The 18,483-nt window shown below is 45.4% G+C and overlaps 4 protein-coding genes across 5 annotated transcripts; 1 reads left to right on the top strand and 3 right to left on the bottom strand.

Annotated features, from left to right (window-relative positions):
• Positions 1–579: 579 nt before the first annotated feature.
• On the bottom strand, positions 580–3,873 carry LOC148384030 (uncharacterized). 2 transcript variants are annotated; one of them, XM_088356836.1, is made up of 8 exons: positions 3,716–3,873; positions 2,357–3,352; positions 2,176–2,270; positions 1,973–2,020; positions 1,651–1,875; positions 1,401–1,578; positions 1,164–1,337; positions 580–1,051 (listed from the first exon to the last, which is right to left on the bottom strand). In XM_088356836.1, exons 1-8 carry the CDS (start codon positions 3,735–3,737, stop codon positions 1,047–1,049), a joined length of 1,743 nt encoding a protein of 580 aa, XP_088212962.1. In that variant the 5' UTR covers positions 3,738–3,873; the 3' UTR covers positions 580–1,046. The 2 variants fall into 2 exon arrangements, with proteins under 2 accessions (XP_088212962.1, XP_088212961.1); XM_088356835.1 differs by having other exon boundaries at positions 580–1,083.
• A 348-nt stretch (positions 3,874–4,221) lies between these two features.
• dnajb1a (DnaJ heat shock protein family (Hsp40) member B1a) lies at positions 4,222–7,809 on the bottom strand. Its single transcript, XM_088356842.1, has 3 exons — positions 7,228–7,809; positions 6,140–6,717; positions 4,222–6,038 (listed from the first exon to the last, which is right to left on the bottom strand). The coding sequence occupies exons 1-3, from the start codon at positions 7,436–7,438 to the stop codon at positions 5,808–5,810; spliced, it is 1,020 nt and encodes a 339-aa protein (XP_088212968.1). The 5' UTR covers positions 7,439–7,809; the 3' UTR covers positions 4,222–5,807.
• LOC148384032 (very-long-chain enoyl-CoA reductase-like) lies at positions 7,054–11,839 on the top strand. The gene is made up of 11 exons (XM_088356841.1): positions 7,054–9,315; positions 9,577–9,628; positions 9,700–9,744; positions 9,817–9,920; positions 10,380–10,495; positions 10,562–10,667; positions 10,733–10,805; positions 10,871–10,914; positions 10,985–11,042; positions 11,104–11,192; positions 11,260–11,839. Exons 1-11 carry the CDS (start codon positions 9,148–9,150, stop codon positions 11,431–11,433), a joined length of 1,029 nt encoding a protein of 342 aa, XP_088212967.1. The 5' UTR covers positions 7,054–9,147; the 3' UTR covers positions 11,434–11,839.
• Positions 11,835–17,454, bottom strand: samd1a (sterile alpha motif domain containing 1a). Its single transcript, XM_088356840.1, has 7 exons — positions 16,207–17,454; positions 13,701–14,076; positions 13,365–13,495; positions 13,221–13,278; positions 12,824–12,911; positions 12,644–12,758; positions 11,835–12,586 (listed from the first exon to the last, which is right to left on the bottom strand). Exons 1-7 carry the CDS (start codon positions 16,591–16,593, stop codon positions 12,440–12,442), a joined length of 1,302 nt encoding a protein of 433 aa, XP_088212966.1. The 5' UTR covers positions 16,594–17,454; the 3' UTR covers positions 11,835–12,439.
• Between the last annotated feature and the right edge of the window lie 1,029 nt (positions 17,455–18,483).

Here is an 18,483-nt window from a genome sequence, read left to right on the forward strand (position 1 = left end):
CTGGACCGTGGACAATACATTAGGTACAGCTGCAGCAAAAAAAGTGTTGGTAGCAACAAATCGTTTCCAAGCATTTAATTTTTTTTACAAATACATATATAATCCGTTGCAGCCACCACTCTAAAAAAATTTTTTTTTCAGTGCAAGTAGCGCACTATATTTTGTACTTTATCAAATAGGATAAATAATGCAAGAAAGAAAATAACTCCCATGTAATGTTGTACCTTCATACAAACGTGGCAAATAAAATAGAATGGTAAGAATTAAGCAGTTTGTACCTCATGATTTAGTGCAGGGATTGTCAACCGGTGATCCGCGTTCCTCTAGTGGTCCGTGCTGGTATTGCAGGTGGTCTGAGAAATTGAAAATGGAAAATACTTGTAACATTTTTAAATATAAACGTGATGTATTATTTAGACTTGATTTATTTTCCAGCTAATTTTGTGAATCCAAATTATGTCAAATGTATGAACCCTTTGGAATTTCTTAAATTTCTAAAAAAATTAATGGTCATTAAATGTACCTACCATTTAACTCACAAGGATGTGCAGAGTCCCTAAATAATTACCACTCATGAAATTATGATTTCAACATTTTATTGAAAATAAACATTTGGTGTGCATGGAGGAAGTGCTTGCATTTAACACATAATTTATCTTTTTTTGGCAGCAATAAGCAGATGTGCACAACAATCAAGATACATTTTTGGACTATTCCTCTTTATACGCTGTGAAGATCGCAGACACAACCAGCCAAAATGAGTTTCCTCATAGGGGGTCTGGGCTTTAACTCGAAGTGGCCATCTATTTTCCATGTCAACATATTTTCTTTTGGGAAAAAAAACTGATCTCTGTCACGTGCAGTAACAATACAGTAAGAAAACTGCTCCAGTGATCATTAAAAGGATTTGTTTGGAATGCAGAGTGTTTGACTACACATCAAAATATATGATTGACACACTCAACAGTTTACAATGAGTTGATGGGAAGCATCAAATGAGCCATGGATGCTGGTGGACCTGCACCAGGGTGGCGCGCTGCCCCGGATCACACTGCAAGCACATTTGCAAAAAATCTCTGCAATCTGATTGGAGAGAAAGATGTCAAATACTTGTGAGTTTCAGGTCACGTTTTGTATCTGACTTTTTTTTTTTCATGTAATACCTTGGGAAAGAACTCGATTGAGTTGGAGCATCTGGGAGATGAAGAGGAGTGTGTCAAACTGTTTACTTCCAGCTAATAACTCAAAGAGCATGGCCCCAAGGTGCCACACTGTGGTTGGGCCTGCCCTGTAGGACCCCCTCAGGACAAACTCCGGAGGAGCATAGGAGAGGGTCCCTAAAATAAAACAGCACGAATTGCACCACTGGCTGCTAAAAATTGACGAGTGAGCTGACTCACCGGTGTAGTCGTAATAAGGCTCCTCGGTTACGAAGCAGCTGCAGCCAAAGTCGATGATCCGCACTCGGGGGACGCCGTAGGTGGCCTCCAGGAGGATGTTTCCCGGTTTGAGATCCCGATGGAAGACGTTGACGGCGTGCATTTTGATGGCGGCGTCCACCAACTGCCTCATGATGTTCTGACAAAGTCATTTGTGATTGGTGCAAATTACTCACACAGATATCAAGATGATAGAGGTTCCTATCCAAACCTTGGCTTCATTCTCCTTGAGGTGTCCTAGCCGACACCTGGTAATGTACGTGAAGAGGTCAACGGATCGCGCCGGCTTCTCCATGACTAGCACCAGCTCTTCGTCGAAGTCGAACTTGTCCAGCAGAGACACGACGGCCGATTGCCCGTCGGCGTTTTTGATGCACGACGCCTGCAGCATGAGTAGCGCCTCCAGGGGGACGTCGTGTTTCCTCCCTTTTATGTTCTATCGGAGAAAAGACAATAGTAGAAGAAGCAAAGTAGAAACCTAGCTCGGAAATATCCACAAAAAATAAAAAGGCCTCCATTGAGGTTCTTCTCACCAGGGGGAGGATCTTAACTTCATGTTTGGGGATGTGTTTGATGGCCACCTAGAGGACATAGTCTTTAGTGCTTACGACAAAAAAAAAAAAACAGTATATAGCTAGCTATGTTAGCTTAGCTATGACATTAGCTTTTTGTCAAACTAGCTAACAGCAGCATTATTTTATGAAAATGTAGTGAAGTGTTTGTACAGACTACTTACAGGAAACAAATCAGTTTTCCGGTAACCAACGTAGACAGATCCGAAGCCTCCTTCGCCAATCTTATCGAGTTGCTGATACTTGTGAGCTAACGAGGCTGCGCAGAGAAACAACAAGCATGATCAAGCAGAAGCTGGTCAAGGCCTCTTATGTCTTGCGGACTAACAGTCTGTTGGGGCTTACCTTGACAGGCGGTAGGCAAAAGTCGTTTCTCGGCATGTTGCACCATGGACATCTGGGTAGCTTTGAGCCACTGACTCCTTGATAGGGTCTCTGGTTTTGTACTGGCTTTTTGTTTGGGTCCTTGAGACTTTAGGACATCGGTAACTGTGATCCGCTGCTTATTTTGAAGGGTTCTCAGTTTTGTGTCGGCTCTCCGTTTGGTTGAGGTGACAGTAGTCATGGTCTCCGTTGTACCTTCTTGTCTCCATCTAAGGATATCTGGGTTGGCTTTACTACCTCGATTACACATTCGTGTTTCCAGTCGGGCCTTATCTTCTGCATTCCTAGTCTTCATATTGGCGTTATTTTTTATTTTCCTTATCAGGACGTCTGGTTTGGTTTTACATCTGTGCTTCCTCATGAGGGTCTGTGGTTTGGATTTACCTCGGCGCTTCCTCATACGAGTCTGTAGTCTGGGTCCAGCCTTAAGTTTGGACCCGTTTGCTGGTACAATCTTTACAGACACCTTGGTGGTTTCAAACCTCTGCTTCTTCACAAGGGTCTCAGATTTTACGCCAGTTTTCCGCTTGGTCCCCTTAGTGGGTCTGACCTTCATCGAAACCCTGGCGGTCGTGGTCCTTCGATTCCTTAGAAGGCTTTCTGGTTTGGGTGTAGTCTTTTTGGCCACTTTAGCCCTGACAGGAACTTTTGTAACTTTGACCCTCTGACACTCTTTGAGTGTCTGCAGTTTGGTGCCGGTCTTCGGTTTGGTCCTCTTAGCCAGTGAAGCCTTAACAGATACCTTGGTGGCTTTGACACCAGTTATTATTCTCATATGCTTGGTCCTTTTGGCTGGCACACTTTCATCAGATGCTACCTCTCTGAAGCCTCCAGCATCTGGGAGGTGGTCATGATGTCTCTTTGTAGGTAGTCCTCTGTTCCCAAAGACCATACCTTCAGAATCTCTCACCACCACACAATCTTCCAAACATGAGCAACATTCTCTGGTGCCTGCAACTGGTAGAAGAAACTCAACATCAACTTGCTTGTGCAGTTTTGGTAAATTTAAATTAAATTTACATTTTAAAAAGAAGGATTTGTTGTCTACAATATTGCCAATCGTCATTAAAATGTTAAAGATGGTGTCATCATGTCCATCACATACATTTATAATACTGCACATAAAACAAATTTTTAAACTTGAGATACATCATGAAGGTTGTGACCTTTTTCCATATGGGAAAAATTTGTCATTTGTCTCAAGTGCATGACGGTTATTTGGAAAAAGTACAGTGACTGAATATCAAATCAATTACAATAAATTGCTACTTATTTTAACTTGGTTAATTCCGCAAATGTATAAACTTATATTACACCCACCAGGCTGGAGGTCGACATCCATCTTGTTTCTAAAAGCTTCGCACTGCCAGTGGATGAAAAAAATAAAATGAAATATATATATTTTTTCAATAGTTTACACCAACTTGCATTTAATCACAAACATAAGATTACAATTAAATGAGAACATGATTTACGTCAGTAATGTGGTCATAAATCTCAAGGTTACGTTCCTTTTAGTCACCGACACGTCAAAGCGAACTGCTCTCGGTGGAGGTGACGTCAGCAAGGAGCTCACACGCTTATGGCTGCGTTTAAAAACCACCAAAGGATATTAATTGGAGTGTCACACTACCTGTAAGGCCTCACTCGAGTCGTTTTATATCAATTTACAATTTTTAGAGAACGCTTACTACGCAAATTGTAACACTTAACAACATGCAAGTGATTTAAGTATCGTGCATGTTTCCACTTGTACACTAGATGGCGCCAGAGGCACCGAAAACCGGCAGAAAGGCCACCGACCTTGTAATAATTAATATGCACTGTAAGATTACATCATAACATGTTTTATTTGCAGTCATCTGGTCAATGAAGTATCAATTCACATATCGCAGAGGCATATAGTCAGTGTGAATACAATAAAATCCATGTAAAACTCCTTAAGTTTATAGTGCAAAATTAAGAAAATGCATCACAATTTAACCAGTTGTTGCATGGTCATGTCGATGGCAACAATGCAAATCCACACAGTCGTTAAGATTAAATCAAACCACTTGAATTCCATAAGAAAATCTGCTTGTTTAACCTATAGAAGCCTTTTTGTAAATACATGAAGTTAAAAAGGACAAAGTATTGTAAAACGGAAATGTTCTGCTTGTATTTTTTTGTTATTTTGTTACAGGGCCGTAATTTAAACAAGGGTGTGTAAACTATATCCACTTCATATAATGTAAACAAAACAAAGGCAATGATGCCATTAAAAGGATTCAAGCTAAACATATATTACGCATCTCAACGCGCGTAATATTTCTGTGACTGAGGGAAAACCTGCCACCTTTTTCTTTAAATGCGACGTGCAAAAACTCAAAACTAGACAAGTATTTTAAAGTTGCTTTCAACGTTCACACAAAACCTACATGACAATCATTTGGCACATCAACTAAAATTATGTTTTCCCCAAGTTCATACAAAAAGTGTACTAGCGCGCTACTTCACTGGCATTGTTAATTGCGGGACTAACGCACCAGGAGTGGCGCGACTGAGGTAACCGACTTCGTAAACATAGTTTGCATGAGGTCAGCAATGATGAAACGGAGCTCACAGTGCTACGTCAGCGGTACGGTTTTTTTACGTGGAGCTAGCACCTCAGGCAGCGGCATTAATGCAAATGGTGGAAAGGGGCGGAGCTTTTTGAATAAATACAGTTAAGGTGCTTTCTGAAATGAAGTCTACAAGGGCGGCACTGAAAAGAAATTACAAGGAAAACGCCGCATAAATATATCAAGAATTTAAAGTGAGTTCTTTGGAGAGAAAATGTCATAATATTACGAGAATTAATGCCATTTGGATGTGTGAATAAATTGACAATGAAATTTTACTTAATTTCATAAAATGTAATGTGCTTTTACAGTCATGCACACTGGCTGAGAAAGAAAAAAAAAAAGATTGTGACTCTCCTCATAATATTTTGACATCAAATTAATAATGCATTTTCTTGTATATTTTGTTTTGCTTAGCAAAATTACACCATTTGTCCTACGATATTCCGACTTCATCCTGTCTTACTGTTGTCAGGGCAACCTAAATCCTCCATTCCTTTGTTGCCGATTTTCACTTTGCCAACTTTTAAGTGTTCGTCTGTGCTAGTAGAAGACGTAAGAGATAAAAAGCTCCAAACTGAGGCAGTGCCTTTTCACAATTAAAAAAATAATTTAAAAAATGTCCTTGAATGCGGATAAATACTAAAATCACTTCTCTTGTCTTACGACATTTTTGAAGTTTTCTTTGTCTTCACCAAGCAAACTGAAGTCAACGCAAAGCAGCCCTGAGTCATGTACAGAGCAGGTACGTTTGAAAAGTAAACAGCACCCTGAAGAACGGTTTGAAGGGGGAACAGTCTTCCATGTGACCATCACGGCGGGAGAACCTGCCTGAGTGTGTCGCGTGTGTTTTGCCCCAGCTTGTCAGGGAACTTGACGCAGAAGTCCAAGATCATGTCGCCCCGCTTGTCAGGCCACTTGGACAGCGGCAGTCCCTCGCCAACGATGCGCTTCTTGGTGCCTGGCTTCACCACGTCTCGCGACGTCACTGTGATGGTGCGGCCGTCCAGCGTCGGTGCGCTGACCGTGCACCCACACAATGCCTGAAAAAAATAAAAGCAGACACTCCAAGTTGTATTATTGACAATATTGTGTGGGGGGGGGAAAAACGTAAGTGGTGCATGTGTACCTAAGTGTTACTTACATCTCTGAGTGATATTTTGGCAGGGTAAATAATGTCGGAGCCCTCCCTCCTGAAAACGGGGTGAGGCTTGTCTTTAACGACAAACACCACGTCGGCGGGAATGTTAGTGGGGGTCTCGTCACCCTCGCGGGGGAAAGTGATCTTGGTTCCCTCTTTCCAGCCGCGCTTGATGTCCACCGACAGAATCTTGTCCTCGCTGCGCATGGTTCGCCCGTCAGGGTTCAGTCTCTTGCGGCAGATCTTCATCTTCTTGGTGCAGCCGGCGAAGACCTCCTCCAGGCTCACCTTTAGCTCGTGCACCACCGGTGGATCCTTCTGCTTCTCACGGGCGACGCGAGGGCCGCCCAAGTGGGACTTGAAGGGCCGCTGGAAGCCACCCATCCCACCCATCCCGAAGGCGGCAAAGGGGTCGGCGGTGTCCACCATGTCGTCGCAACCGTTATGCGAGAAATAGTGGTCAAAAGGGTTGCGGCCACCAAAAAACTCAGCGAACATGGCATGGGGGTCGCCATGGAAGGTGTAGTTGTAGGTGGAGCCACAGTGGCCTCCACCGCCACCTCCGGCTGAGCCCTTCAACCCTAAAACAGAAGAGAAGAATCAGTGTTTCCCAACCTTTATTGATCCATTTGCTAATATTTAAAGCCCCCCACCCTCAAATTGATGTTCTAGCAGGCTTTTCCTGACATGAATGCAGTTACACCATACAGCAAAAAGGGGTTTTATTTTATTTTGAGCACAAATTTTCAATTACAACAAAGCTAATGATGCATACGAGAGTTTTAAATCAAAACGGCGGACTTTGCAATTATTCATTCATTAAAATGAGGTGAGAGCGCATGTAAATTAGCGACGTAGCGATGACGTCACTATCTGTCACGTTAGCAATACTCACTGACAAGTGGGAGTGAGCTGTGCAAAAATTCACCAAGAAATTACTTTTTTTTTTAGCAGCGTTGCATCTAGTTTAGCAACAAACGTCAGTGGGGTTCTGTCGCTTTCTAGAAAGTTCTCAAGCTGCAACGGTGACACATTTATGGCCACTTTAGGAGCAATTATTGAAGAATGGGATATAGAAACTGGTCATTTACCTTCTTCGCCATATCGGTCATAAATATCTTTCTTCTTGGCGTCGCTGAGGACGTCGTAGGCTTCTGCTATCTCCTTAAATTTGTCCTCAGCTCCGGCAGACTTGTTCTTGTCAGGGTGATAGCGGAGGGCCTGCTTTCTGTACGCCTTCTTGATTTCGTCTTCTGACGCACCCTTGGCTATTCCCAGCACCTTGTAGTAGTCTTTACCCATCGCAACCAGCGGTCACTTCTTCACCTAGTTCTCGAGAAAAAAAATATCCCAGGTGGAGCCACCGCCTGCATGTGGCTTAACCGCCACTCACTTCTCGCTAGCTTTCTAGCTAGCGACAGGTAAAGGGTTAGCCTGGCCCGGCTCACTTCGGTACGGAGACGAATTTGCGCTTCGCGGCAAAGACGAAGAATCAAGTGTCACCCAGATGGAACGAGGAGACGTCAGACCCGCGTGTGTCCCGGGTCATCGATGTCTCGACTGCCTGGGCTGCCGAAGCAGCCAGCCAACCGCGAGGAAGAAACTTCTGGAAGAAGCTGGCTCTCCTGACGTGTGTGCATGCCTGTGTGCGCAGTGAGATGATTCACTCCTTGTTACTTCCGGTTTTGCGCGAAAACCAGGAAGTAGTCTAAAGTCTTCTTCTAGGGGCGATGGCTGATAGTGTTGTGCATAGTGATGTGCATTACAGTTCTTTTAAGTGATTTGAATCTTTAGAATCAGTTCTCTCAAAAGATTTGTTCAAACGTCAAATTGTTCATGCAAGGAGCCGCAACACGTTCACTGACTGATCCGTTGATGCACGGAAAGGCAGTTCACTCATTGACTCGTTCGCGAACGGGAAAGTCAGGACTCGAGTTTGATTCCTGCATATGACGGTGTGCATGTGTGCGTGTGTGATTTAACAAAAAGTCCTCTTCTACGATAAATATAAATAATAATTTGACAGGGTCGTGTTTGTGCGCGTGTGTATGTGCGCGTATAGAAAAAAAAATTGATAATGCACAAAAACTTTATGAGACCTTATTTTACATCATTCTTAAGCCTAACCCAACTTAGACCTAATGTTAGAAAATTCTTCCAAAATATAATTAAACAAGGTACTTTATGAAGATTAATTTTGCAATTCAAATATATAATACAGTATGTGACTCGGTAATACAAAAAATGCTGCCCTCACAACTGAGAATTGACAAATGGAATTGGCAGGAATCAGCAGGAATCAGATAATAATACTATATAAATAGAAATACTTCTAACATCTGCCAAATATTTTGGAGTATAGCCTAATGTGAAATCACCACGGTAGATTTGCATTATTAATGGGACATTTGAGGTCAGGAATAGGAAAGAATAGGTAAACAGGTGGTCTTGAGGTCAGAGGTGAGAGTAAGAAGTGTGCGTATGGCATGTGGTGGGGCTTCATCGCACCAAATCCAACTTGAAAGCAGGCCTGCTCGAGCCAGAATCACAACAGACAGAAGCAGTTTCTTCTAAAGTAGTAGACAGTTGACCTGGGTCCAAAGGACCACACGTCGGTATTTGTCACTGGCTCGACTGTGCACTGTATTCGTCGTCCCAAGGTTACGGCCGAGCTGCTGTGTGAAGAGCAAATCAGGCGGCTTATATTTAGCCTCGCAAATGGCGTTCTGTGGATTATGTCTTGTGGCTCTCCGGTTTCGTCTTCAACGCCTCTGCCTAGCATGACGGGGCTGCGGTCCGAGCTATTCAGGTGAGGCTCAGTGTCATGTTCTTCCCCACCGGTTCGTCTTCCAGGCATTTTTTTACTGCACGCTCGGCACACCAACCCGAGGGATAGCTGCGGTCCGCCACCGTCTTCCTCCCGGCGTTGAAAAGCTTTTCCCTCAGCACTCGCACCAGACCAGCAGATCAGCAGCGCCGGAGGTTGTTTCACCAGCAGACTCTTGGCAATTATGGATGTCCTGGCCTTAGAGGCAAAAAATCCAAACGGTTCCGAGCCCGAGAAGAAGACTTCATCCAGACCCAGACCTAAACCAGCGAAAAAGCCCAAAAGGATTGTTTACTTTGAGGTAGAGATTGTGGATGTGAAGACTAAAGAGAAACTGCTGTTGCTGGACAAGGTAAGAGTGTTAGCCGGTATTATTTTCGGATGATAAAGTATTTTTAAATCATTGCATCGAGAGCGCAGATGTTTAGTCCTTGACCTTACACAAGTAAGACAGCTGAAGAATGTGAAGCATGTTGGAGGTTTTATAGTTAACTTTGGCACCTCCTAGGATGACTTTGATGTTCTGTCGTTTTGGACAAACTATGACATCATTGCAGTTGTCAAGATCAGTGCTGTTATTAAAACCGGAATTGTGTTTGCCTTGTGATTTCAGGTGGAGCCAACTGCCACTATTTTGGATATTAAGGCTTTGTTTCACAAATCATGTACGTAGGTTTAAAAGAAGGAAAAAAAAATACCTTTTAATGTTTCACTACAGGTGTGTCCATTTTGACAGATCCAAAGTGGTACCCTGCGAGACAATCTCTACGCTTAGATCCAAGTAGGTGCAACAGGTCAGGTTACAATATCCGGGAGGTCATCTAAAGCCAGATTTTTTTTTTCTCTTCTTCAGAAACAAAGTGTCTCAGGGATGAGGAAGTCCTCCAAACACTTCCTGTGGGAACCACAGCCAGCTTCTACTTCAGTGACCTTGGTCCACAACTCACATGGGGGACTGTGAGTTCCCAACCCTCACACAGATTTTGTTTTGAGGGTGTCTATAATTGCACGATGATAGTGGCGGGTGTTAAGATACGGATTAAGTTGGGTAAGTCCCTTCCGAAGGGCCAGGTAGCAAATAAACGGTCGACATACTGAGTGTGACACCCAAAAGGCCATTTGCGGTCGTTTGTTTTGCTCTCACCTCCCGCAGTGTCTATTTATCCCGGGACATCTAATCTCATGGCCCCATTTTTCTCCAAGGTGTTTATCCCGCCACCCTCATCCAGGGTTCTTGACTCCCTCACAGTGCCACGTTGTTGCCCACCATGTTGCTTCTGAATATTTCCATGAGCACTATTTTACAGATCAGAAAGAAGAAATTAAGTCAAGATCATCACTTTGAGAGCAAGTCACTGAGATCCAGTTTTTGTGATAAACTGTCAAAATAAATTTGACCTCTGCTTACCTTTTTAGGTGTTCCTTGCAGAGTGTGTGGGTCCACTGGTCATCTATTTAATGTTCTACTTCCGCCTCCCGTTCATCTACGCTCCAAAATATGACTTCACCGCCAGCAAGAACTGGGTCGTACAGTCAGTGTCAGTTTTTTTTTTTTCCCATCATTATATTTTAAATGATTTTTTTTTTTTTTTGCGCAGTTCTGCTTGTGTCTGTCACTCTTTACATTACATCAAGAGGATTCTGGAGACGCTTTTTGTTCACCGCATCTCACACGGGACCATGCCTCTACGGAACATCTTTAAAGTGAGTCCGCTATGTGCGTGTCAGCAAAATATGACTCAGCAAGTATTGAATGATAATCATTGCAGAATTGCGGATTTTACTGGTGTACCGCAGCCTGGATGGCGTACTATATCAACCACCCGCTCTACACGCCACCACGTAAGTGTCATCTTCACGTATGTTCCTTGTTTGTTCATACAGCAGTTCATACTTTTTTTTTTTAGTTTACGGGCAACAGCAGGTGAATGTTGGACTTTACGTTTTCCTGGTAGGTTTAAAATTAAAATCAGTGCTGTGAATATACATAAGTACTCATGTTTTTTTTTTCTTTTGCACAGTTTTGCCAAGTTGGGAATTTCTCCATCCACATAGCACTTCGTAACCTTAAACAGCCAGGTATTTAAATTGTTTGACAGTACATTTGCATGAGTTGAAAATTTGTTTCATGTCATTTTAGGTTCAAAATCCAAGAAGATTCCTTACCCGACGAAGAATCCCTTCACGTGGGTTTTCTGGCTGGTGTCTTGTCCAAACTACACATATGAGGTCAATTAGCAATCATTTTTTTTGGTACAGCTTTTTTGTGTGTTCATTAGTGTGTGTATGTGTTTAGGTGGGCTCGTGGTTGGGCTTCAGCGTGATGACGCAGTGCCTGCCCGTGGCTCTCTTCACTCTGGCCGCCTTTGTGCAGATGAGCGTGTGGGCCCGAGGCAAACACCGCGCCTACTTAAGGGAATTCAAGGACTACCCCAGCCTGCGTTCTCCTATACTACCATTCATCCTCTAGAGCGCCACGTGTACTTTTTTCCTATCAGGGGCCATTTTTGTTTATGTCCTCCCAGGGTGGTTCAAAATGTATTTGAAAATGAATGCAACAAAGCCCAATTAGAAATTACAGGTGTCCTTTTTCTTTTCAGCTATGTTGTAATTGTTTTGACATTTGCATGGCAATCTGTAAATCTCTAAAGGTCACGGGATATACCGTCAACGTTTTGCTGCTTTAAGTCTTAAAGTTTGCGGTATGCTAGCTAATGCTATTTAAGAGCCTCCTGAAAATGGTTTGTTTGTATTGATTAATTTACCTACTGAATACAGTAGCAACATGGCTTCATGATTGTGTTCACGCTACAAGCTAGACGCTTTCTTCATCTGTACCGAACATTGCCAAGGAAAAATTAAACCGATAGGTCAAACAGGCGTGAACTTTATTTGTGACTCTTGTCGGAAGCATGGACTGATTGATTTAAAAAAAAAAAAATGCTACATGCTATGGAATGTTACACGCTTCAAATGGATGACTTGTATCACAACACGAACAAAGCGGCAGACGATTAACACTGAAAATATTGCATGTGGTCCACCGCGTTGGCCTTTTAAATCTTCAATATTGCCTGTTTTGTTTTTTTATGATCAACCACGTGTGTCGCCGCTAAGAAAACGCAATGAGGTACATAACGAGAGAAATGAACACGGAAGGTCACGTGTTAGCAGCTACGCCAGGAACTGGATGTGTGTACGCGCAACACGCGAGGGTTTTGTTTTAGCTGCGAGACTTTGGTGGGAGTCAGAGGCGAAACGCGTCGCAGTCAGAAAGTCCACAGGAAGTGCACGTGTGGCTTTTCTTAAAGGGCCACTGCTCCTTTTGCATGGGGGAGAACGAGGATCATGAGAGGTAGGATGATTGTTTTGTCACAGGTCCTTTCCTTCCTCCACGTGTCAATATATGCATCGTGTGGCAGGATCCTAGTGGAAGAGTTCACTCGGTCTTCCCCCGACATAGTCCGTGCCTACCATCAGAGGTCGTCGCACTCCAGGAAGTGGCTCCTTTGCAGCACCTTGATGTGGCGCTCGTAGATTTTCAGCGCGGGCCCCAGTCGGATGGAGAGGCCGGTCAGAACGTCGCTGCGTTGCATGAGCAGCAGCGACTTGCCGTCGATCTCCTGTGGGTGGACAACCAATTTAGCTCCGTACGTGGACGTACGGGAACGAGCACCCACCTGCGTCCTGAAGGCCAGGGCCTGCTCTGGAAAGCCAGCATCGGCAAAGTAACTGGCCACGTCGGCCACCGTCCACTGCAGCAAGTTTTGACTCAACTTCTCTTTCTTCACCGAGCTGCCAACGCAGAAAGACGACATGAATTTTGTTTCGATTCATGAGAAGGTTGACGCTCGACTTACAGGTCGTCGCTTTTATCGTTGCCGTTCACGTGGACGCTCTCGGCTTGTGCCAAGGAGGCGAGCATTTCCGCGTTCTTCTTTAGAGTGCCTGTTGAGGGAACACAGGGCTCAATTATACATTATAGCTACTGCAAAGGATAAAAAAACTATGTCTGAATGGTGCGGCGTATGCCATGCTGTGAATGCACAATTGAATGCGCAGATGTTTAGTTTGTAAAACTAAACACACAGCAAAAAGAATTAATTGAAGACAAAATTTTCCATTAGGGAAAAAAAAACTTTTTTCTTATTATGTTTTACTGCCCCCAGGTGGCCAACTCGTCCACACCAGAAGGCGTCGCAATGAATTAATTAATCAAGCTGCACAAACAGTTTTGTTTTCTTTTGACAAACTCACAGTCGTTCGACGATGACAGCACCTGCACTCTAACCTGGGACGCATCTCCGCTCCTCTCCTGTGTGACGGGAAAAAAAAAAAAAACATGGGGAGAGTCAGGTCGGGTCGAGCAGGAAACGAACAGCAGGAACGGGGCCGGGTTACCAGTTGCACGGCGTAGTCGGGTACCAGTTGGTCCAAGAGGGGGCTGCTGTCCTCCATCTTGTCCTCCTCCTTCAGGTTGTTCTTGGGAGCGCTCGGGCAGATGGCTACGGGGTGGACTGTCACTGGACATACTAACAACAGAGGCACAAATAAGTCAGAAGTGTAGCAAATAATGACAATTCATAACACCAAAAAGTGTACTCTCAAACTATTTACTATTTTAAATGACCCGACAACTCCCCATAGAATGTCCCCGCTAGCTTAATGCTTAAGCTAATTAGCATCTACGTTACGGTGCTTTAACTGCCTCCAGGTGGCGGGGACAACAGAAGGTACCTTTATCTGTGTGCATTCCAAGCTCCTGGTGCTCCACCGGGCAGCTGGCGACACCATTGGTCCCGTTGGCCAAGTTGTTGTATGTGAGGGACTTTGGGCTGGAAGCGGGCAGGGAGCTGGGTCTGGCGGTAGCCATTTGGAAGGAGATGACGCAATCCAGACCGGAGCCTGGGGCCGCACCAGGACTGCGACCCGGGCCGGGAGCGGGACGAGCGTGAGAGGGCGAGCAGGGGGCGGACGCTGCTCGCAATACCGCCGACGTGGCCAAGCACACGGGGCCCGGTGAGGGGAAGGGTCCGTCCTGGCCGTCCCGGCTCTCGTCACCCCCTTCCTCGTCCATATTGCTATCTGTGTCCATGGCCATGGAGGCGTCGGCCTGGAAGAGTTGAGTGTATGAGTTCACTTTGCACATTCTGCATATGGCATATGACTTGTCAGGATTGTTTTGTTGCCTTTGCATAAAATACATTTGGTCTGCAATTAGTGCAGTGTTTATTCTGGGTGGATGTTAATCTCTCAACAGATAGTTTTCTGTTTGTAAATGAACTGCTCTTTTATGTATACCATACCGTACATTGTGTTCTTTCATCTGTACATTGCACGTTTTTTGTACAACTGTGGAAATTATATTAAATGTTACTGAATGCGAGTCGCTCCTCTGCACGTTTGCTCGTGTAAAAGTAGCTCACAGAAGATGAAACTTTAGTTTTTCTCGCTACTTTTTGGTTTCTGTTACTTCCCGTTTGCAAAGCACGAACAACATGGTTGAACTGTGCCGTGCAGGTCCTGGAAGAAAAGCCTGCTCGTCCCCAGTGCGTTCAACCCGAAGGGATTGTTGACACGACTGCAGGGAGCTGACTATCCGAACGCGTCTGAAAAATACTCGTGCACATGTCGCAATTTGACCCCAGTGGAGGTAAATCATTAGCTGCGACTCACGAGCCACACAACTTTGGAGAAAGAAGGGAAAATAACGAGTTGATGGGACGTTTCTTGTTCGACGGGGCGGCTCGTGAACGAGCTTCGCTGCTGCGTGTCGTGGAGCGCGCCTCGCCTCGCCGCATTTCACACAACTTTCACTCCCGCCCCTGAAAAAGCACCAACCGAGGATTGTGTGGCACTAAAACCACACGCCGATGTGATCCTCGTCGGTGTATGCATTCATTCTTAATCGCTAAAACGCAAGCGACAACATGGAAAGGGCCGATGGGAGGTGGTTTGTGTTGTTTTTCGCACATTTCCTACGAAGTGCGCATGCAGTTCGAATGTCTCGCCATTGTGCGTGCGTGGTGCGAGCGAAGAGGGCGTTTTGTAGGAGAGGGGTGAGGGGGGGCTCTTTGAAGCGACGCGCATGCAACCCTAATTTGGCGTTTGGACGCGTCCGTTATCGTACACGTGCCGTTCACACATCGGGTGATCCAATCCATGTGTTTTGCATCACCTTTTAAAATTATTTTTACGGGGACTAACTCGACGTGATCGCGGCTTAACCCACATCGGACGGACGGCCACGTCCATCCAGTCGAGCAAGCGAGCAAGCAAGCTTGTTGTTGTCGTTTACAATTACCAACCACTTTTATATGGAAATGCTCCGATAAATCAAAACACAGAGCCGCGCTCTTTCAGTGTCCGATAATGCACACAGAGGGTTGCCGTGTCGCCTCGTCACGCGTCCATCGATAAAAAATTTTTTTTTTAAAAAGTGACGCAGATGGCACTTCCACGGCAGTATAGCCACGGGATAAGTCGCTCAAATGTGACTTATTATAAAGTGTATGGCGCGTTTGGGAGTAAGAGAGGAAGGTTTGTATTCTCGTCACAGCTAAAACGTGTCTTAAAAACACATGACGCTGGAAAAAAAAAAAGAAGCAACAATGTCCTCGCGTCTAGTGTATTTTTTGGCACTTTTTACATCTGAGTCCCTAGTTATTAACATTATACAAAGACAAACGCGTATTCTGGATCGTGTCAAAATAAAGGCCGTTTTAGTTAGCTTGAACTTCAGTTGTTTAATTGTGAAACTCGACTTCGGGGTTTGACTCGCTGATTGAGAGCGAGCTTTACCGACGCCCGACCATAAGCTCCACGAACGCTAAGTTTTGAGCTGGTTTTGAGCTCAAACAGCTGTTTCTGTCGAAAAGTACACCCTTTAAACAACTCGTGAGTGTGTTTGGCTGGATTTTAAGCATAAACGAGTGGGTAATGCGCGTTACTGTGCTCGCACGCGCACCTTCTCCCTCGCCCCCTCCACCTCCTCCTCCCTCCTTTCTGTCGTCCGCGGTAGCGCTCAACCGCCGCTCCCCGTTTGCGGCATTCCTTTTCTGGGTACACTCGCAAACCACTCCCCACGCAAGAAACATTAGAGACGCTTAGACATAATATATTTTAAAATAAAAAATAAACAACAAGGGATGCTGTGCTGTGTTTTGTCTCCCCACCTGTGAAGGAATTACTTAATTGTAAAAAAAAAATTTAATAGAACAAGAAAGAAAGAAACGTGACTTACCTCCTCCTCGTCGTCGTCGTCCGGGTCCGCGGGGCCGAGCGCGCTATCCCCGTTGCTCAAGTCCGAGTGACTGGCGTCGTTTACGGCCGCCACAGACGTCGCCGTTACCGCCGCCGCTGCAGAAGACGCCGTCACGGCGTCGTCCTTTTTGCGGCACCTCCTCTGAACCTTGGCGGCGTTCCGGTACGAAATGGAGCCCTTGTAGTTGACTTTGAGCACCGTCTGCTCGCGTATGAGCTTCTCCAGCTCGCCGCACGTTTGGTCGGGCTCGCACCCGTGACGCCGCCGGACCATTCGGCAGATTCGCTCCAAGTCCGGTCGGGCTTTTCGCGACCGCAGAGAGTCGATAGTGTCCAGTATCCACTCGCGGTACTTGGCGTCGGACATTTTCCTCCTCTTGTGTTATTAATTTTTTGGGGGGGTGGGGTGGGGGGTAAGGGGGTGTCTTGCCTCTCTAGTGCGTTAGTTGCAGCGGCCGAGAAGCGGAAACCTTCGTCCGTACGCTTGCCTGCGTCTGGCTCGTGCGCTTAAGGTGGAACGGCAGGGTTCCAGGCCAAAAGTTTCGCCCTCCCTTTCGCTCGCTCGCACTGCTGGGTGGAGCTTACGGCGACGCGCGACTAAACAAAGTGGGGGCACGTTTAGCGAGTAAGAAAGTGAGCGGGGGGACGGGTCGTAATCTCGTCACGCTAAAACGTGTTTTGAATGACACATGACGCTCGGAGACAGTCGACAATGCTTCAGGTACGGCGTTTTAGTTGAACTCGCCGGTTGTGAAGCAAAGCGTAACACAAACACGTAATTCCTGGACGACGTTTCAAAATTAATAGCACGACCCTGAATTTGTACTTCCAATGGCTTCAATTGTGAAAAACAAAGCAGTTCTTTTCCGGGTAATATCGGGCTAGCTTGCTCCACACAGTCGACGCAGCCTGCGTCTGCTGTGCGCTTAAGGTGGAACGGAAAAGTTAAACGCCACAAGTTTGTGTTAAAGCGGCCCACACGGCGACGCGTGACTAAAACAACGCGACGGCACGTTTGGAGGCCTTGGTAATGGTTGTAATCTCGCAAGGCTAATACGTATCTGAAATAAACATCACGGCGAAAACCGTCAACATGAATGCATTTACACGATTTGCAGACTGTCGCCGCTTCACGCTCCCTCGTTGATAAGCTAAAGTGTAAATAATGGTCTATTTCCGACACGTCGCGTTAAAATAAAAGTCAAGAAGATACGTTCGCGTTGATGTATCTTATAATGTGAAATCAAACGCAGCCAACTTCCGGGTTTGACACGCCAGCTGCGTCCAAGTCGTTTCGCAGTCCTGCAAGCTTTCATTAAAACGTATTTGACTAAAAACGTGACGCTAGAAGACAAATGCTACAACAACGTCCTCTTGGCCTTTATTCTCACAGCGTTTTCCTCAAGACTATGCCCCTCGTTGGCATGCCCAGGTGGAAATAAACGCGCTTCCGGTATAGCGTACCAAAATAAAGGCTTATAATATGATTTGGTATCGACGCGACCTAATTCTCATACGTCACACAAGGACCACTTCCGGGTTAACACGCTAACTTAACTGTCGTCCCACTGTCAGATTCGCGCTACGCTGGCTGCCTCGCGCTAAAGGTAGACCGGCCGAGTTGCAGTCAAAAGTTTCGTCCCTCCCGCCCCATTGCGCTCCCGGACTGAGCGTGTATAAATCATGCGTGAAGCGCAGGACGCGTGAAAGGGAGTCAAAGTACTAATTTGAACGTTTGTTTGTAGGTGGTGTAGCGAGGAGTTCTTGCGGGTCGGTTGCCATCACACTGTAACAAAGGCCATTTAAAGCAAAACACAACACGAGGCTGTGCTGGAAAACCGCATTGGGATGGGGGGGGGGGGGGGGGGGGGGCTGCACACGGTACAACTTAATGCATTGTCGTGGCCAGAAAACCAATTTGTTGAGGACAGGGTGTGACTCCGTGTGAGTGGGGTCTGCATGCAAGACTTGTTTTTCAAGGATTTTTTTTAGGCCTTTTGCATGTCGTATGCAACAATGCAACAAAATTTGACGGGAAAAAAAAGGGTCTTGTTTAGCTTTCATTTAACTATTTACTGTAACTGTGTACTGCATTTCAAAGTTGATGCTATATAAACGAAGTTTGTTTCTCTCCCATTTGTGGGGTCTTGATTATTTTATCTAACGAACGGATGGCCAATTGCACATCCAGTACTATCCTGGTCATTTCTATTTGGAGTAACGCAATTAGTAGACTTGGTCAATTGCTGGTTGGCTA

The sequence above is a fragment of the Syngnathus floridae genome, chromosome 17 (assembly GCF_059516105.1).
Source record: "Syngnathus floridae isolate MCC-2025c chromosome 17, RoL_Sflo_1.0, whole genome shotgun sequence".
Lineage (NCBI taxonomy): Eukaryota > Metazoa > Chordata > Actinopteri > Syngnathiformes > Syngnathidae > Syngnathus > Syngnathus floridae.